The sequence below is a fragment of the Myxocyprinus asiaticus genome, chromosome 21 (genome assembly GCF_019703515.2).
Source record: "Myxocyprinus asiaticus isolate MX2 ecotype Aquarium Trade chromosome 21, UBuf_Myxa_2, whole genome shotgun sequence".
NCBI lineage: Eukaryota > Metazoa > Chordata > Actinopteri > Cypriniformes > Catostomidae > Myxocyprinus > Myxocyprinus asiaticus.
Window position 1 is genome coordinate 34,264,985 of NC_059364.1, and position 17,368 is coordinate 34,282,352.

At 40.9% G+C, this 17,368-nt stretch overlaps 1 protein-coding gene across 6 annotated transcripts in view; it reads right to left on the reverse strand.

Annotated features, from left to right (window-relative positions):
* LOC127412089 (calcium-activated potassium channel subunit alpha-1-like) overlaps positions 1 to 17,368 on the reverse strand; it is a 307,683-nt gene that overhangs the window by 147,732 nt on the left and 142,583 nt on the right. For all 6 annotated transcript variants that reach the window (XM_051648145.1, XM_051648144.1, XM_051648149.1 and 3 more), the window contains exon 3: positions 2,703 to 2,764. In XM_051648145.1, coding sequence (XP_051504105.1) covers positions 2,703 to 2,764 — 62 coding nt within the window. The remainder of the gene's footprint in view (positions 1 to 2,702; positions 2,765 to 17,368) is intronic.

The following is a 17,368-nucleotide window of genomic DNA, read 5'->3' on the forward strand; positions in this document are numbered from 1 at the left end:
GGCTCATCTCAGTGCGAGTTCGATTTCTCGTTCGGAGCTCGGGAAGACGATAAGTTATCGAGCACAGCATCGGAGAGCGGGCCACGCCCTGCCCCCGTTCTTTTCTTCCTGGAAGTGCATGAGGAACTGACAAGATCGTGGGAGGCACCTTTTACTGCCCAGTTCTGGCCTTTCAGCTCCCCTGCTCTCACTACCCTCGATGATGGAGCAGCCAGGGGGTATTCGGTGATCCCCCAGGTGGATAAGCTGCTCGCGGTGCACTTGTGTCCGCAGAGCGCCACCACCTGGCGTGGGCACCCGAAGCTCCCATGCAGGGCCTGTAGGTTTATGTCATCCCTGACGACTGTGGCCTGCGGTGCTGCTGGACAAGCCGCCTCCACCCTGCACACCATGGCTCTAGTGCAAGTACACCAAGCCAAGGCGCTAAAAGAACTGCACGAGGGTAGTTCTGACCCGGGACTGATGCAGGAACTGCCCTCGGTGACCGACCTCGCTCTCCGGGCGATGAAGGTCATGGCGCAGTCTCTCGGGCAGGCGATGTCCACCCTGATGGTCCACCCCGCTACCTTATGTGCAGAAATCGCTACCCTTCTGCGCAAGGGCGCGATAGAGCCTGTTCCACCAGCCGAGATGAAGAAAGGGTTCTACAGCCGACTGGGGCTTCGGGTCAACTGGGAAAAGAGCAAGCTCTCCCCGGTTCAGAGCATCTCTTTTCTCGGTTTGGAGTTGGACTCAGTCTCGACCGGAATGAGCCGGTCTCGTCCCACGTATTGGCAGGCACGAGCAGGTAAGTTCTGGGACAACTGGCCGGGTGTACCGCTTGCACATAGCGCCTTTCCCCTCCCTTGAGGTGAAGACGTGCGCTCTTGACTCCCAGTCGTGTTCACAGACTGTGATCCCTGGATGACTTTCCTCCTTAGCCCTCTGGCAATTGAATTAGTGGAGAAACTCGCTGACCATGCGCTAATGAGCCCCTGTACTGAGGTAGGTGCTCCACATGTGCTGGTTCCCCGAAGGCGACCCCATGTGATATTTTCCGCAAAATTGTTTCCCTGTCAGCAAACTGTGTCTTCCTTGGGCAGAGGCCCCTCTGCCCCCGGTCACCATGCTCTGTAGAAACTCCTCCCCCTTCAGGTAGGACCTACCATGGGACCTCTCCACATGACATACTTCCGACAAGACTCGGTAAGACCATGTGACGTATTCCACTCAAAATACCCCCCCCCCACTTTTGGGCAGGGTGTGGTTTCTGCAGTGTCTTCCCCTTGAGAGGGACAACCCCCAATGTAGACACTTATGGCTCCCAGTCAGTTAACAAATTCCACTCTTTTTTGGGGAGAAAAGAGAGGGAAAGAGGCCTCGGCTGGGCTAGCCTATCCCTGTAGTTGGGCAGTCGACTTGTTCCTGATGGACCGTTCAACACTCATAAGAGCATTGGGGGAGGTTACGTGACAGCCTGGTGTGCTGGCTACGAGGCACACAGCGGTCTGCCCATCACACACCAACAGTTCACGTAACACAGTTCAGATAGTTGTGGCGTTTTGTATAGGGACCCCTAGTGTCACTACATCGACACAACGTCGAGTGAGTGACAGATAGGGAATGTCCTGGTTACTTTCATAACCTCTGTTCCCTGATGGAGGGAACGAGACATTGTGTCCCTCTTGCCACAACACTGAACTACCAGCTGAAATGGCCGGGATCTGGTCTCAGCTCCTCAGCACAAAACTTGAATGAGTGGTTGCATACCAGCTCCTTTTATACCCGTATGTCTGGGGGAGTGGCATGCAAATTCCACTCGCCAATTCTCATTGGCCTTTTTTAAAAAAAAGCAGAGGTGTTTGGGGCTCCCAAGAGTGACCCCTAGTGTCACTACACTGACACAACATCTCGTTCCCTCCATCAGAGAACGGAGGTTATGAAAGTAAACAGGACAATCTTACCTACAGGTGAAATCTCCTTTCATATTCAACATTTTTACCCAAATTGTGGTGTTGACTGCATTTGCCATGCTTAATCATTCAACCCTGTTACCAACATTTTTGTAAGGAAATAATATCTAACAAATTTTTTTAAAAAAATTTTTTTTTTAATTTTTGGAAATATAAGTTTACTAATAATTACAAAACATTTTGCCTCAAACTATATAGCCCCTGTGTGATAGTAGGGTAAGCTTCATTTAAGCTAAATCTTGCTAAATCATTTAAGTTACTTGCAACCCTGTTATGCATTGTGGCATTCATACTTAATTTATTTTTTAGTTTTTATTTGTTATTGTATAAATTGCATTTATTTTTGTATATTTACAATTATATTTATTTATTTAACGTTTATTGCTAGAAAATAACGAAATCACTCAGTGATTTTAAATGTATTCAGAAAGTTTTAAAAATTTTGGTAAAAACTGCAAACCTCACATAAAAATAAATAAGTTGATATAATATTTAGTTTGACCTCAGGTGGATAAAAAAAAAACTTTTTCTGAAGGTTAAGGCCTTCACTTCCATTCACTGACCCTTTGATGAAAAATAAAAATCTGATTTAAATCAAATCAATTTTTTTGGAAAAAGCCTTAAGTGTAAGGAGGCAAAGGAAATCACTTCTATTAAAGCTCTCATTATTTAAGGTCTGTGTTTTAAGCCTTTGGCTCTTATGAGACTAAACCATTCCGGCAAGAATTGTTAGATCGGAATTGTACTCACTCCGAAGAATCTATGAAGTATATTCCCAGAGCTCCAATGCTGAGTGCAAAAACCAACACCACCTGCAGGGGGAAAGAGAAAGAAAAGAAAGAAAAGGAAAGTATATCATTAGTGATGGTCCACTGAGAATACTACCACTTAGAGAGAACCGTTCAGTTCAACAATGAGCACAACTAATTTCCTCTCCTCCTCAAAGTGTGGAAGAGCATTAATAAACAAGACATTTCATAAAACTGTAAGTGATCTTACCATATCAGGCTGTGTATCAAAGCCTGGTGTGCTGCCAACCTAAACATCAAACATCATAGGTAAGCTTAAGGTAGGTAGGCAGCTCACCAGGTTTTTGGTGCAGTTAAATGCAGTGTGAAAACAGAGACTCTCAGAAAAGGAATGTTTAATCAAGTGAGAGTAACTTGGTGAGACATTTTTAAAAGGACTGAATAAATCATTGATATTCAACTAATAAATTAGTGAACAAAAGGCAGTGTGCACTGGATTTGTGTAAATAAAAAAGGTTGAAGGGGCAAGAAAGAAAACACAACTATTTCCCAACGGTCAGTAGGAATTTTGAACCATTCCTTGTTAACAAAACTGTTTCAGTTCAGCAATATTCTTGGGATGTAGGATGCGAATCGCTATCTTGAGGTCTTGCTAAAACAAATATCACACAATAGGTCTTTGAAAGCAAATGTGTGTAGGCCAACTGTACATGCCAGTGTTTCCTGCAACGCCTTTCAATTTCCAGTGCCACAGTAAAATAATGATACCCAAGTTGTTAGCTTGCAGTCTGAATTTAATGTAATGAGATAAAAAGTGCGTACCAAGAAATATCACAAAATAAAATATTTCTATTGCATTGTGTAGGGCTAAATGATAAAAAAATAAAAAAAAATTGTCAAAATATTAAAAACTTCAGTCTTGACCGACATAAATTAGTATCGTTTGAAAACTTAGAAGTTGTACTTTACAATGCATGTAAGCATTATGACCAAAACTGAACAAGTGATTTGAAATTAGCAGACAAATCAGAAGTGTTCTGTTTTGATCATTTATAAAAAAAAAAAAAATTAAAAAAAAAACCTGACTGTACATATTATTGCAATCATTAAAACATCAAACTTATCAAATAACCATGTGTCATATGTTGTTGGAAAGCTCCCAAAGAGTAGAATACAACCATTTGTTTTACTCACAGAGAAAAATAAAGCAAGTAATAGCTACGTATATGTCTTTGACATTTATGTTTCGTGTGAACATTTCATTGCTTATATGCCACATTTTCACTTTTAACTTCACGAAAAATAAACAGAACATAAAATATCACATACCGTTATTTAAAGTACGTATTATCTTTCAAACGAGCCCACACACAGTAATCGGATGCATAGATCATTAGATATTCCACTCAAAGCACACCAGGAGTGTGCCAAGGACATGACACAGAATCGATGCAGATTCATGAGTCAAATGGCATGCATTCTGTGAAATCACATTACTAAAATCATGTCTGCACGCTATGAAAACCTTTAGTCATTGTTGTGTTTGCATGTGTAATTAGTTCTTATGTACAATTATTATGTTTTATTTGTTTGGAGAGGCTTTTGTACACTTGGATGAATTTGTCTTGTTTTTCTAGTTTTTCAGAGCCACCCTATTTACAACCAAAGATACAATATAATGTCAAATTTGAAAAATAAGAAAAAAAGTACATTTTTGTCTTAATTTTATTTGTGTTTTTTTTTTTTTTTTTGCAATTTCTTAGGCTGAGAGTCTCAGTATTTATCATAATCTATATCATTAAAAAATGTAAAAGTTTTCTTTACAATGATACCAAACACTTGACCCTGTTTTTTTTTTGTTGTTGTTGTTGTTGTTTTTTTGTAAGTCTTTAATTTTGGGTATGTCACTGAAACAGGAAATCTTTAAAAACACCTTCAGAGCTTAAAGGGTTACTGTTCATATGAAAACGTGTAGCTAGCTACAGATCAACTTTGCAATACATTTATTTTGTTATTAAATAAATGTAAACATTAAAATGTTACAAATACATAATATAAATACAATACATAATACACTACATAAATAGTATAAAAATGCGCAGTCATTCCTTTCACAGAGGGAAACCCTGTGCCAGAATAGCCAGAGAAGCATCTCAGCAGTGCGTGGAGCACAGGAGAGGGGTGGGGTACACAGCTCCAGAGGTCAAATCATTTGATCTATGTTGGACTGCTGCATGTAAGATACACACTATCCCCATATCAGGTGAATAAGAAACAGCTGCTATCGAATGGCAGCTATGTTATGATGCATGGTGGAGTAGTGCACATGCAAAAACACGCAAACTCCTGTTACCTGTGACCTAGGGGGAATTCACAAAGAATGAATTGCGCCTGGTAAAAGCGGCAGTTATTTGCACGCTCTCTTTGCACTGGTTTAACGCTCGATTCAGTAATGGAATTATGCAGATTAGGCAATGGTGCAAACATGCCCACAAAATGTGTGCTGAACGCAATTTGCACGCACGATTCCGATCTTGCGGGCCAATTATTAGTACTATATAGCATCGGATGCAGCAGACCAACGCGATCTGACACACTCTGCTGGTCGTGGGCACCTACAGGATTTCATCGGAGGGTACACACAGAAATCAGACAAATATACACTTATATCTATGGGGGTCAGGGGGCATACTAAAAAAATTTTTTTTTTTTTTTTTTTGCAAAAACACCAAAACGTTCAGTTCTGGTGACTTTAAAAGAAGCATTTTCTCTCTCTCTCTCTCTCTCTCTCTCTGTCTCTCTCGAGTATGTGTAGCATTCATGTAACTAAAGCATTTCTTCCAGTAACCGTTTACAACAAACGTGTTCTCTCACAAAAAGACACCACAACGAATAGAGCAGAACGCAGGTGTCTCGAAATGTGTACATTTGAAGTTCTTTTTAACTTTTTAACATGGCATCTAAAAATGCTGCGCTTCTGTGAGAGATGCTAAAACGTGACACAGTTGTCAAAAGACACACATCTATGAATGTCTATATGGTAAACGATTGAAAAACCGTGAGTGGACACAAAAACACATTAGGCTTGAACAGCCCCTTATTCACATGACACTGAACTAGCTGAAGTTTCTCGAAGTTATCTCTCAAAAAGGCAGTCTTTTGTTTCAGTTGATTGTAGGTATATATTAACTTTATACAGTGCTGTTTGTTCTCTGTCCTTAAATATCATGATACAGTTTTAATGAGTGAGAAACCGCTCCAAATTATTCCATTAGAGAGCAGACCGAATTTAACTAACTGGATGAATCATGAATCGATTCAGACCGTTTTGCAAGCCTGTTTAGCCAATTCACTGAAAAGAACCAACTCAAAAGAATGATTCATTCGCAAATTGGGCATCACTGGTTCTTTTAAACAGACAACATCAGTACGGGACACACGTCATTTTTGCTGCAATATTCTCAGAGAAAATGTTTCTTCAGGTCAGTTGGAGCTCTCAAGGTACCCACAGTGCGTACGGCCGTACAGCTGCAGACGCCACTGCTGCTGGTAAGAGCAGTACTCAACTATTGAGATCCAGACGCCCGAATCATCTTTTTACATGTTAAGAGTGCACTTGACTACACCGCACATCTTGATATATGGTAGGTTATAATGCTCTTCTCCATCATTTGATCATTATTTAATGAACTACTGCCGATATGATCAACAGAAAATGCACACAAACATCTCTGTTAAAAAGAAAAAGCATTTTATGCACTCATAATAGCACGATGTAAATTGTGTCAGGCAATTTTTGTGAATGAAGCGCAAAATATAATGAGCCTAACGTACATAGGAGGCGTGTTTGCACGAAAAGGAATGATGACGACTTAATTTTAAATAATCATGACGCAGTGCAATTTCAGCGCTGACTGTGCCTGCTTAAACTATATTGTGGGTGGTTAGTGAATAAGATGCAAGTTTTTGCACTGAAATGCCACACACAAAAGTGGCACAACTGTTTAGCGTATTCGCCCCCTAATGTTTTGTCTCTTTAACACAGACATTCTGCAGTAAACTGACTCTGGATACAGAATGATACATGGAACGTGTTTGATAATAATTTGAAGAGTGCACATATGCACATTTTATAATTAAAATTTTAGTCGCAGCCGTTTTGCGACATGCTCCAGACATGTTCCGTTGTGGTGCTTATGGGGATGACACAGGTTCGAGTCTGGCCTGTGATGTGTCCCTCTTATTGCCACTCTCTCTCTAGTTTATTTTCTTAAATGTCACTCTTAAAGGGATAGTTCACCCTCATTCATTTACTTACCCTCTTGTTGATTCAAACCCATATGACTTTCTTCCGTGGAGATGTTACAACATGAGCACACAGGTGTTCCAGTACCCTAGGATCGGCAACAAACCTGCACAGTGTCAGTGAATTTTGCATGGGCAAACATCACTCATATTTTCTTCAGAAAATAAAATCTTAATATGACACACATGCTCAAACCTGCCTTGAAAATCATGCCAAAGAAGACTCTAGAGGCATTTAACAAGTCCGTCTTCTAAAACTGGAAATGGAACAAGTGCAGTCATTGGTCTAGGTTAAGTTCCGAGTGAATGGAAAAGTCTGTTTTTGTGTGGTGTAAGGTGAATGGCCCTTTGTGATCCTTACGGTCAAAAGGGCTTTTGGCCGGTAAGTGGACATCTCAAACATTAAAGACTGGAAACTCCGACTGCCAGACAGAGTGTTTGTGTATCCAACAGTGGAGAACTATACTGGCTCACTCCATTAGGTCAAAGGCAGGGGTCTATTTAAGAAGTAATTCTACACAAGAACAGTTCTGCACGAATGGTTAGCTCTTTTCCATTATTATTAGCATAGTGTTGCTTGTATGCTTGTGCTCAGAATAATTGGATGAACATGGATCATGTTACGTGTCATGTTCAGTCTCCATTCAATCTTGTTTTTCCACATAAAAGAAGATTGAACTGACACCTGTTATCACTTTCACTTGACAAAATAACCAGTAGTCCTTTTTTCTGTGCATTTTCTTTACTTTATGAATTGCAAAGTTGGCTTAAGGGTGTTGTTACATGCATGTTCAGTCATGACTATATTTACAATATAGCACAGCCTCTTCTATCTTATTGCTTTAGATGCTTTCTACAAATTGTAAATTTGAATGGTTGAAAGGTCCCTAATAAGCAAATGCACCAACAGCCATCCTTTCATTAAGCTAGATGATACTGTTGGCCTTTAAAGGAAAATTCCAGGTTCAATACAAGTTAAGCTCAATCGATAGCATTTGTGGTATAATGTTGATTTCCACAAAAAATTATTTTGGCTCATCCCTACTTAAAAAAAAAAAAAGAAGAGGCTACAGTGAGGCACTTACAGTGAAAGTGAATGGGGCCAATTATTGGATGGTTTAAAAGGCAGAAATGTGAAGCTTATAACTGTATAAAAGCACTTACATTACCGGTAATTCTTCTGTTAAAACTTGTATATTATTCAAGCTGTAATGTTGTTTAAATCGTAGTTTTTGTGGTGGACTGCTGTTCTATGTGGATTACAGGGTCTACAGCGTTATGTCATCATGGCAACAAAGTAAGCCAAGTGTATAATTGGATATAACTTTACACAAAAAAGTTTAGTAAGCAATTTTATCACACTAAATTCATGTTAACAAGTATAATATTTAGGGCTGTCGATTTAATGCGTTAATTCAGTGCGATTAATTACATAAAAAATAACCCTTTAAAAAATGTACGCAATTAATCACGATGTCCCCGGACCATAATAAGGAATATTCCTTCCATATAAGCAATTCAAGCATGGAGTACCACCTGTTTTCTCCAGGGTGCAGTAAGCGAAACTCGCTGTAAAGGCAACGTGCAGCTCAAACAGAACAAACCAAGAGCAGACAACATAAACACAGCTTGATGTAGCGCAAATCCAAAGGCAGGGATCTCCAGACTGTGTTTTTCTAAGTTTCAAACTTTGTTTAACTTGACACAGCAACCTAAAAACGGTACATTTATGACGCAATGCAACCGAGACGCTCCAAAAGTGTTCATCTGACGCAAGTGTACATTGACGCGTCCTTAGAAAAGTTCTTATAATAAATCTCAGACTGATTGACAAATTCAGTTGCAAAATGTATTGCTGTGAACTGTAGGCCAATGATAGACTCAATGATAAGCAATAATATGGAAATAAACCATCTATTGCATTATAAAGCCACTTTTTGTATTGCCTTTTTAATGCTTAACTTTTATACCTAAATAATGTAATGCATTTTAATTTTCTGTATTATTATTTGTAAAATATATATATATATATATATATATATATATATATATATATATATATATATTATAATTATTTAAATATTACTATTTATAATTCTTTAATCATTATATATTGAATAATTGTTATTTGGCCAATTATATAATTGTTATATAATTGTTATTATATAATTAGGCCCAACCACATCCTCCACAGTTTTAGCAATAAATGCGTTGAGTTAATGTGCGTTATTAATAAAAATTGTATATCCTTTCTTATATGCTAAAACGTCATGGTTACTTTTGTTACCTCCGTTCCCTGATGGAGGGAACGAGACGTTGTGTCGATGTAGTGACACTAGGGGTCACTCTTGGGAGCTCCAAACACCTCTGATCTTTTTTTAAAAGGCCAATGAGAATTGGCGAGTGGAATTTGCATGCCACTCCCCCGGACATACGGGTATAAAAGGAGCTGGTATGCAACCACTCATTCAGGTTTTGTGCTGAGGAGCCGAGATAAGGTCCTGGCCATTTCAGCAGGTAGTTCAGCGTTGTGGCAAGAGGGACACGATGTCTCGTTCCCTCCATCAGGGAATGGAGGTTACGAAAGTAACCATGACATTCCCTATCTGTCACTCACTCGATGTTGTGTCGATGTAGTGACACTAGGGGTCCCTATACAAAACACCACAATTAACTGAACCGTGTTACGTGAAGTGGCGGTGTGTGATGGGCAGACTGCTGTGTGCCTCGTAGCCAGCGCACCAGGCCGTCACGTAACCTCCCCCAACGTTCTTTATGAGCGTCGAACAGTCCTTCAGGAACAGATCGACTGCCCAACGAATAGGTGGACAGGCTAGCCCAGCCGAGGCCTCTTTTCCTCTCTTTTCTCCCCAGAAAGAGTGGAATTTGTTAACTGACTGGGAGCCCTAAGTGTCTACGTCGGGGGGGGGTGTCACTCCCAAGGGGAAGACACCGCGGAGACAACACCTCGCCCAAAAAAAAGGGGGGGGTATTTTGAGTGGAAATATGTCACATGGTCTTACCGAGCCTTGTCGGAAGTATGTCATGTGGAGAGGTCCCATGGTAGGTCCTACCCAAAGGGGAGGAGTTTCTACAAAGCATGGGGACCGGGGGCAGAGGGCCCCCTGCCCAAGGAAGATGCAGTTTACCGACAGGGAAACAACTTTGCGGAAAATATCACATGGGGTTGCCTTCGGGGAAACCAGCACATGCGGAGCACCTACCTCAGTACAGGGCCTCATTAGCATGCTTAATGAGCCGGCAGCGAGTTTCTCCGCAAACTCAACTGCCACAGGGCTAAGGAGGAAAGTCATCCAAGACTGTGCACGTCTTCTCCTCAAGGGATGGGAAAGGCGCTATGCGCATGCAGTACACCCGGCCAGTTGTCCCGGATCTTACCTGCTCGTGCCTGCCACTACTCAGGATGAGACCGGCTCAACCCAGAGATTGTAGAACCTCGCAAAGGTGTTGGGTGCTGCCCAGCCTGGGCCCAGGAGGCCGCCACACTCCTGGTAGAGTGGGCTCGTAACCCCGCAGGGGGTGGCACGTCCTGAGCCTTATATGCCACCACCGCTGGAGCACCATACCTGCAAAGATGAGACGGCGGACGGTGGTCGTGACGACGGCCGTGCACACTGGACATGTGACCCAGGGAACAAGGAAACTTGAGCCTCTTGGGCATGCGGCGCAATTAAATGAAAACGAAACAAAAGATTCTCCTCCCGGCCCTCCATTGGGGGATGGAGTGGTCTGCTTACCAGCTCCAGTGTAGCAGGTCTCCTTGCCCCTGGGTCACCCATCTCTGACAAGGCACTTCCGGGAAGAAAGGAACGGGCGCCCCGAGCCCAGGAACCAATCATAGAGCCGCGAGGGTTCCGGGGAGAGTGAAGGGTTCCACTCTAGCCCGACACTCGTGGCTGCCCGGGAAAGCATGTCTGTCATTTCCGTGTCAGTCTGGGACTGGGCGACCATTCCCGAAGGAGGAAGAACAGTCGAAGCCTCTGCATCTGACTGGACGAGCCCACTCTCCGATGCTGCGCTCGCTAACTCATCCTCTTCCCGGGCTCTGAACGAGGGGTCGAACTCGCCCTGAGACGAGCCGGCGATCTAGTCCGAGCGTTCGACCGGGGCAAGCGAGCATACTGGGGAATGGGAGGTCTGTGGGGGGATACCCGGCGGAGGTGGTCCCATTCAGGTCCCCAAATCGCCCCCAGTGCTAACCGGCACGGCCTCATACCTCGTAGGTAGAAGTACTGAGGCAGGGAGCCGCTGGGATGACTTGCTTTCTTACGAATGCAAGCCGCGACCGCAACATTGCTATGGTCATGTTCTTGCAATGAGGACATGATCCATCCACGAACGATGTCTCCGCGTGGGCAGCGCCCAGACATGTAAGACAGCAATCGTGGCCATCGGAAGCGGAGAGATAACGACCGCAACTAGGAATAACACACAAACGGAAAGTCATCTTTAAAAAGACGCGTCTTTAAAAAGATGTTCCGTGTGTGCCGCTCTTTCAGAAAGAAAATATACTCTATTAGAATATACTCTTTTAAATGTTCTGCCGAAGTGCCCAGGGGCGTTCTCTGCAAACCACAGATGCAGAGGGGGAGAAGCCACTGAAATGCGCTGTAAGATCCAGCAGAGAGAGGTGAATGAACTCGGCGGATGAATTCAGGTCAATGAATAGAACCACTCAGCTCCGAAGAGAAAATCTGAATGAGTGGTTTCATACCAGCTCCTTTTATACCCGTATGTCCGGGGGAGTGGCATGCAAATTCCACTCGCCAATTCTCATTGGCCTTTTAAAAAAAAGATCAGAGGTGTTTGGGGCTCCCAAGAGTGACCCCTAGTGTCACTACATCGACACAACGTCGAGTGAGTGACAGATAAGGAATGAGAACATCATTTATATCATAAAAATATATTACAAATGTGATATACAAATCATGTCCCATATTGATTCAATACGGGACGCATCATTATATCTTTAAATACGGGATGATCCCGTATTTTACGGGACGGGTGGCAACCCTAGCAGTGGCAGTGCCATTTCTTTGTTATTGTTTATGTCATTGTTTGCTGGTTGCTCAGCAGAATGCAATGGCTGATCCTGCTTGGACCATTTTTGTTAACAGAGCATGTAAATGTATATCCAAGTAATTTCTTTGCTCTGTAAATGTGCTATAAAATTACTCAATTTTATCTTTTAGAACTGCCATAATTGCAATCATGCTGTCGAATTTGATATTCAGTACAACAGCACTCTTGCTTGAGTGGTACTGCTTAATTTTAGCACGACTGAAACACTGAATTGACTAATCAACATCCAGGACCGGAACTATCTGATTAATAACAGTGTGTAGTCCTCACCTCTGTTACAGTATGACTACAAACATAAAGTAGTCGGTGAACCAGTTCCATTCTGCAATTCAATCCAATATTCATATTGTTTTATGGAGGCTTTTTTTTTCCAAGAATGTGAAGCAATTGGTCAAGCTTAGCATTATCCTGTCAAAGCATTACACAAAACCTCTTGAAGAAGCCAGATCACTGCATCCATTATTGATCACCAGAGGCTGATTATTTTCATGCAGCCTGTATCTGGATTGAAATACCACATTGTCTACTGAGAAAACACCTTGATGCATTTTTAATTGGGCCTCTTTGTCTGGGTGATTGTGAGTTCCAGTGAGTAGCAGCCAGAGGAAAAAGAGCTGTGCAGCTCAAGATAAGAAGAGACCATAGAAACAGATGCTCCTCCCCCACTGGAGGAGACACTGAAACGCTAAGCTCTCCGACATCATTCAGAAGTGCTTCTTTTGATCAAAGATGCTGGTGGAGCACATAAATGCTGTTTTCATTTTGAAAGGCTAATGCCTCACATTTTACGTCATAGGTGTCTTCTTCCACAAGAGGGCATAGTTTGCTTGTTCTGTGTGTGTGCGTTAAGCAGGCCAAATCAAGGGCCTAGTGATGTGCTGAATTCTAATGGCAGGTTGGTAATATTGAAGGCATAGTTTACCTAAAAATTAAAATTATGTCAGCATTTACTCACGTACATGTTGTTCCAAACACATATGACTTTCTGCAGTGAGATGGAATAATGTTAGCCTCAGTCAACATTAATTTAGTTGCATCTTTTTTTTCTCTCTCTCTCTCTCCATACAATGAATGTGAATGTGACTAAGACTAAATTATTTTCTAACATCCTATTTTGTGTACCTTGGAGAAAAGAAAGTCATTCAGGTTTGGAGCGACATGAGAATGAGTAAATGATAACCTAATATTCATTTTTAGGTTAAATATCCCTTTAAAGGAATGTTCCAGTTTCAGTATAAGTTAAGCTCAATTTACAGCATTTGTGGCATAATGTTGATTACCACAAAAAAATATTTATAAGTCAACCCTCATTTATTGAAAAAAAAAAGAAAAAAAAAAGAAAGAAAATATCATGGTTCCAGTGAAGCACTTACAATGGACGTGAATGGGGCCAATGCATAAACATTAAAATACATAATCATTTAAAAGTATAGACACAAGACGTAAACACTGTAAGTGTTAACATGATTTTAATGTGATAAAATGGCTTAGTAACATTATCTGTGTAAACTTATATCCAATATTACAACTTCATTACCATGATAACACAATGGCGGTAAACCTTATAAACGATTTTATCATGTAGAACTAAAATCATGTAGAACAGAGATTTTATCACACTAAAATCATTCTAACATGTATAATATTTACGTAATACGTTTGAAACGGTGTGTATTTTAACGTATTTGGACGTTAAAATCCATTCACTTCCGCCTGTAAGTGCCTTACCGTAACTGTGATTTTTAAATAAATGAGGACAAGTCTAAAAAATGTTCTGTGGCAATCAACATTATGCTACAAATGTTGTCGATTAAGCTTGACTTGTGCTGAACCCAGAATATTCCTTTAAGACAAAATATCTGGACAGTCTAATTGGCAGCTGAAATGTAATAGAAATGGTCGGAAAAATGATTATTTTGAATGAAGGCTATATTGATAAATGGATGACATCGCAGATGACATCTAACTTTAAAAGAATTCAGCTACAATGCCAAATAAATTTGATTGCAATGGAAAACAAATCCATGCACCCATCCTGTCACTAGTACATAAACACAAGTGTGTCTTTAGAGCCAAATATAGGGAGTTTCTCTGTGGCTGGTTGCTGAAAAGCTGAGCAGTGAAGCACTCCTGATGAACCGAGACGATAACAGGCATCGTCTTTAAACTGACCCAGTTATTCATCTGGAAGCATCGTGCCAGCGCTGCGCTCACAAAGCATCGTCGTCTCTCCCATAAGCTCACTGCAAATCCATTACTACAATTACAGTGCTGAAGGAGCCGAGAATTCACAAATACATACAATCCAATCAAGGGGAGAGAGGGATTCTGGGATATGGAGTATTATGCTGCTGTTCCTAAAATAAAGGCTAAGACTATTTTTGCTTTAAAATAATATCCATGTGCTTTCGACAGCAAATGTGACACCAAAGATTTTGATCTTAAAAGGTTAGTTACCCCAAAAATTTAAATTCTGTCATCATTTACTCCCCATATTGTTTCAATCCCGTGTGACGTTCTTTCTTTAGTGGAACACAAAAGGAGAAGCAGTATGTAAGTCTCACTCACCATTCACTGTCATTGCATAATGTTTTCATATTGACTGAGGCTGTCATTCTGCCTAACATCTCTTGTTGAAGAGAAAGAAATAAAGAAAATCATACAGGTTTGGAACAACATCAGAGTGAGTAAATTATGACAGTATTTAACAAACTAGCATATTGTGTAGTTGTGCATACTGCACCACATATAACCCATTATGACAGCAAAGAAGTGCCAAGGAGGATTTGTTTTAAATATAGCATGGCGTCTGTCATGTTGTGTGGCGTTTCGAGCTGCATCATGGAACTGGTGATAACAGACCGAGTAAAGGAGGGATATATATTGGTTCTCACATGGCCCAGTACAGTCATGACCCAGAATATGAATCACAAATACATACACACACATCTCTGGATGTTTACCAGTCTACATAGCATGATTCATTTTTCAGATCAACGACCTAAACAACCCTCCCTGACCATTTTGTCCTTCTTTTCTCGCTGTGATGCAACTTCTTGTGACATCATTCTGCTCATTTTCTATTGAGTCAACATTGTTTCTCTGTGTTGGTACAACTGAATTCTATTTAGGTCATTTTGAGCTCTCTCTGCCTCTTGACAAGCCCCTTCAAAAGTGCACGTTAGCAAATCCCATACATAATTTAGATGACAGGTGATGAAACTGGCTTGCAGATGAGTGTCTTTGTATTAGTGGCAGATATACAGAGAGAAACCAAAAGAGCAAGTTGTATAGTCTAAATGAAATGGTATGTACATGTGAAATGTACATGTAAATGAGCTAAAGGTAAAGCTCTGTTCTGATGCGGTGGTGACATGTGTCCCCACCTTCAAAGCATTAAAGCACAAATCTCAAAAATGCCACCAAATTTAGGAAATTGCTTTTCTCATTATCTTGCCGTGATTATCTGATAGCATCATGGTCTTTCTAATACACTCATGCCAGTTCAAAGCCATGATGAAAAGTGCTATGAAATGCAATAGTAACTCATGGGACTCCTTAAAGGGAAAACGGCCAGCCCCGGAGGAAAGTGATATGGCTATTAGGTAATAGTAATACAGCGTTTCACATGATGAGAGTAATAAAACCCTGAAAGACATTGTCTGCACTGTCTACAAACAATATTATTAGCATTGAATCTAGTATAATAAAATTGTAAACAGACACTCAAAGCATTTTTCATTTGTGCTGCTTATTAAGGCAAGCATAGTCTCACATAGCCAGACCTTTCACCTTTCACTACGGCAAAAGTTCTGGGGCTTAGCTGCAGCTTAAACTGGCCAAGAACTGCCCACTTAAGGCCAAAGTGCATGCGGGTACATCTCAAGCACAGTGTGTTTAACGCAGATTTCATCATCAGCACAGTACGTGCTGACAGTCTGGGTTTCTAGACATCATTTGCACACGTGTCTGCCATTGACTGTGCTAAAAGAGTATCACAAAGCAGTCCCAGTGCACATGTGGCGAACATGCCCATATGAGCTAGCGATCAAAAAAGTGTACTTTGAAAGTTTGAGTGCTTGACGCAGAAAAAACTAAGAATAACCTAACCCGGTTTGTTATTATGTGCAGTTTAGGGAAGAGGTTATCTGAGATATATTATATCAGAATAATAGGCCAGCATGGAGCAAGTAAATTTAAATAATGGCACTCAAGTATCACAACAGCACACAAAATCTCAGTATAAACTATTTCACAGACAAAACTAAGGGGAAAAAAGCAGAACATATTGTAAACTTGTGAATATCTAATGAAACTCTTAAAAAGATTTGCTGTCACTAACTTGACAAACTTTGGTAAATTCGGTATTAATTTAATTATCAAAAGCATTCTTTGTATCTAACAGGTGTGTTGTAAACACGACTTTGTTTCCAGGCAGACAGAACAAAAATTAATGTGTGCTTTTTCTTTGAGAAGTTGCCTCAAACCAGCCAATCAGATTAGCACTCACTGGATCAAGGAACTGTTTTCGAGTTTTGTGTGCAGTATATATCAGGCAGTAGTGAACGGACTGTGGGGATGCGCAGTGGTGTCATCTGAGGCTAAGACTACAGCAAGCATCTCTATTAGGCCTAATATTGCTTGGTTAATGATTTGAAGAAATCAACTTCAATGTATAACTCATCCAGCATTGTTTGTGTTGAGAAGGCTTGTTGAAGAGAGTTCTTACTGTTTACTAAGTATTCTTTACTAAATGACGTTTTTGCATAGGGCATGTTAAACAGGGGAAAGATCTCATAGACTCACACTGACGAAGGAATCCAAGCTATTTCAAGCAACCAGAGTATCATAGAGAATTGGGGTGAGCTCCTTTTACTTGGGCCAGCAAGTAACCACCTAGCAACCTACCTCTTGCAAGTTTTACACGGTTAAGCACCATTAAATGTAAAGCAACATTAAATGTAAAAACCTAGTTTTAGTTTTATTATGCTGTGAATATTGTGTTCACTTTAATAATAAAAGTGAATTGTGACTAGAACATAATTAAGGCTTACCGACTTATTATCAAGAGGACACAGAATATTTCAAAATCATGGATGGAAAGGAAAAGTTACATCATCCTTGTAATCCAGAATTTGATGAGGCAAAACATATTTTCAGTTCAGTGCATTCAGAAAAGTGCTAACACAACAACACGACTGTGTTTAACTAGGAGTTCCCTTAGGAGACCCAACAGAGCAATGAGAATGCACAGCTCCC